General features: G+C 49.4%; 1 protein-coding gene across 1 annotated transcript; it reads right to left on the reverse strand.

The window, feature by feature from the left end:
- Positions 1 to 1,258: 1,258 nt before the first annotated feature.
- Positions 1,259 to 2,498, reverse strand: LOC146684868 (uncharacterized protein F54H12.2-like). The gene is made up of 2 exons (XM_085444659.1): positions 1,542 to 2,498; positions 1,259 to 1,426 (listed from the first exon to the last, which is right to left on the reverse strand). Exons 1-2 carry the CDS (start codon positions 2,496 to 2,498, stop codon positions 1,259 to 1,261), a joined length of 1,125 nt encoding a protein of 374 aa, XP_085300785.1.
- Between the last annotated feature and the right edge of the window lie 470 nt (positions 2,499 to 2,968).

Genomic DNA, 2,968 nt, shown 5'->3' on the forward strand with positions numbered 1-2,968 from the left:
GAAAGCTATACTGGAGGATCCGCGGCTAAATTCGTACGAAAAAGTCAAAAGATACGAGTCTCTGCTGCGGAGATATCTCACACTCTCTAAACAGGGTCGGGACGAGGAGAGCCGGGTGACTTTCCACCTCCCGCCCGAGGATGCGCAGCAGCAGGTGCTGCAACAAGTGCAGGTGCAGCAGCCCAGGGAGGAGGATGAAATGGTGGAAGAAGTATTAAAATCCTTACCCCCTCGAGACCGCAAAAACGCCCGCTACATTATGCAGAAATTAGCTGAGGGGGGAGGAGGATGGACAAAGAGGGGTGAATTTGTTTACAAGGGGGATGCGGTGCGGGGTTCGCACATGATCGACCTATTTAAAAACCTCTCCCTCTCATTTAAAAGTAAAAACCAAACGCGACCGAAAGGATGGAACGCGTTTTTAACTACTTTGGTCGAATCAAACATCCCCTCATCCTCCATACATAACCGTCGAGCTCGCGACCAGTATGCGCGTCTTAAATCTGTGGAGGAGGAGGAGGAGGAGGAGGGAGTACAGACACCTGCGCGAAGATGGAGAAAACCCTCTCGGGTCAAAAAGATGCTTTCCCCGACCTGGACCTCTATGTAAAAACAAACGTGTTTTTGTTTTTTGTTTTTTTTTTACAAATGAAATAAAAAATGCTGCAACAAACTTTTTTTTGTTTACGTTTCTTTATTCGATACACGCATCTTTAAACTTTTGTAAGGAACACGCCCCGTGATGACCTCTGCTAGAGCGAGCAGGGCAGCGTCCTTTCAGAAAGGCAGACACCATGTCATCATTTTTAAACACATCATTATAGTACAGAGAAAGTATTTTGCCGACGGATAACCCCTGAGCCTTGTGACATAGATAAAAAATGCAATGTTGCCCGCAAACGACAGACATAGGGTGCTGAAGTTGACGATCATGATAGAGTATTTTGTCAGAGCGGTCTTCCAGAAACTCTGAGATGACCGAGGGATAGTGAGCAAAGTCGGGAGGGAATCCGTAAGAATCAAAAAAAGTGGAGGAACCGTCCCTTTCCAGAGTCAGAGCCAACCAGTGTTCTCCCCTCAAGTGCGAGGGGTGAGTGTTTACTATAAAGTAGGCGGGGGGTTTAAAGTCGCGCTTCAAAAAGGCCAGCTGGTCCGAGGCCCAAACCCCGCAGAAAACGTCTCCCAAGGCGCGATGTAGAATGTGCTCCAGCTGAAGGTTATCCATGTTTTTTTTTATTTTTTTTATTTTTATTTTTTTTTAGTAATAATCCACAAGCACCTGCCTTTTAGAGTCAATCTCCAAAATGGAGTCGTAGCAGGCGTACACTATGAGAGTGGTGGTCTGAGGCAGAGGAACTCTGAATCTCATCTCCAGCCTCAAATTCCCGTTGGAGACGGGAGACAGGGCGTCCGCATCCTCGCTGGGCTCCAGATTAAAGGCAAACAGCGTACCCCTCGTTAAATTCCCGACGGTCGATGCTCAGAGGCAAATCTTTAAGGTGTCTCCCCGTGGCGGAAAACATGTGGTAAAACTCTCTGACCGAATTTCCGCGGTCAAACTGTGGCTGGAAAGCTTTGGCAGGCACCTGCCTACCGTCCTGACACAACGCCAGATACTCCACATCGTTGTGTCTAAAGTTGAAAGGCGACAGGTCCCTCCTCCCGGTGAAGGCGTCGTGATGAACCATGCCCAGGACCACGTATTTGGGCATGGCTCCCAGAAAGAGATTCTCTTGGTTGCGGATCCTGGAATTTTCAGGGATGGAGTAGGTTTTCACAGAAACGCGCGAAAGAGGATAGAGGGCGTTTCCTTTCATCAGGGCCGCGGCGTGCCCCAGCCTGACGGCCAGCGAGACCGTGACCTTTTTAACAAACAGAGAGGCCGAAGTTATTTTCAGGGCAAACTGCGAATCCCGAGTTCCCATCAGACTGAAGGCGTCGCTGTTGCGTATCAATTTAATTCTCAAATCCACAGAGTTCAGCAGGAGCCTCTCGCAGAAGAAAATATCTGCGTGGAGGGGACCCAGCAGGTCCACTTCTCGCGACTCGGCCGTGAAAACGGCTCTCTGTTTTATCCCTTTGTTCGACCCGTTGCTTATAACTATAGAATCCATGTCTCCGGCCGTGTCTTTGTAAAACAGACTGGCGCTGAATTGACTCTTTAGAGTGTCTTCTGAAAAGTTGAGCAGCGTCTCGATCATGGCCCTGTAAGGGTGGGTGGCGCTGGACTGCGAAATCAAACGATCCCCCAGAATAACGTCGCACTGACTGAAAATTGTATTGAGGGGGTAATTGATGAGGGCTACCCCTGCGTCGGGAGGGATGTTGCTCCCGTCCTTTTCCGTAATTTTCACTCTCAGATGGAGCATGGTGTCGTTCAGATCGAGATACTTTTCCCCGTCTCCGGGGATGAAAAATTCAATGGGTGAGTTGTCGTTCAAAGCAGAGAGGGGCTGACATTCTTGATATTTTTTATCCTCTATGGATAGCTGGGTCATGGGAGCCGAAAATAGATCCAGTTTGGCAAGGGTGCATTTGGCAGATTTCTTGTGTAAGAGAGACATTTCTTCTTTTTTTTTTCTTCTAAAATATGTCCGAGCTCCTCTGGGGCTTCCTTCTCTTCCCGCCGCCGGTCTTGACTGATTTAGTTTTTACTCCGGCGCTTTTATTTTTAATCCGCTCGCCCGGAGGGCGTTTCCTCTTCCTGCGGGAGAGGACCATCATACCCCCCGCCCCCTCCTGGCGAGGCTCGGTCAGCTTACCCGTCACTCTTTTCACAGCGTCTGTAGCGATATTGGTTGCGGCCGTTTTCAGGTGAGGTTTAGCTACGGCGAACCCAGATTTGAAGAGAGGAGACACGAAACGAAACAGCCTGGAGAAGATGGATCCTATCCCTCTGCCGTACATCACGGGGGCTCCGTAAAAACCCGGAAGGGAACCTCCCACCTGCCCCTCATAATACCTCACA

Source organism: Copadichromis virginalis, linkage group LG20 (genome assembly GCF_057382275.1).
Source record: "Copadichromis virginalis isolate Kocher_CV1m ecotype Utaka linkage group LG20, C_Virginalis_male_GT1.1, whole genome shotgun sequence".
In the NCBI taxonomy this organism is placed as follows: Eukaryota; Metazoa; Chordata; class Actinopteri; order Cichliformes; family Cichlidae; genus Copadichromis; species Copadichromis virginalis.

What these genes read in the sequence shown, in the direction of transcription:
- LOC146684868 (XM_085444659.1), bottom strand. Translation starts at nt 2,498, where the DNA reads ATGACCCAGCTATCCATAGAGGATAAAAAATATCAAGAATGTCAGCCC. An exon ending in AGTTTGACCGCGGAAATTCG is followed by an intron (nt 1,427 to 1,541) that starts GTCAGAGAGTTT and finishes TTTAATCTGGAG; the next exon opens with CCCAGCGAGGATGCGGACGC.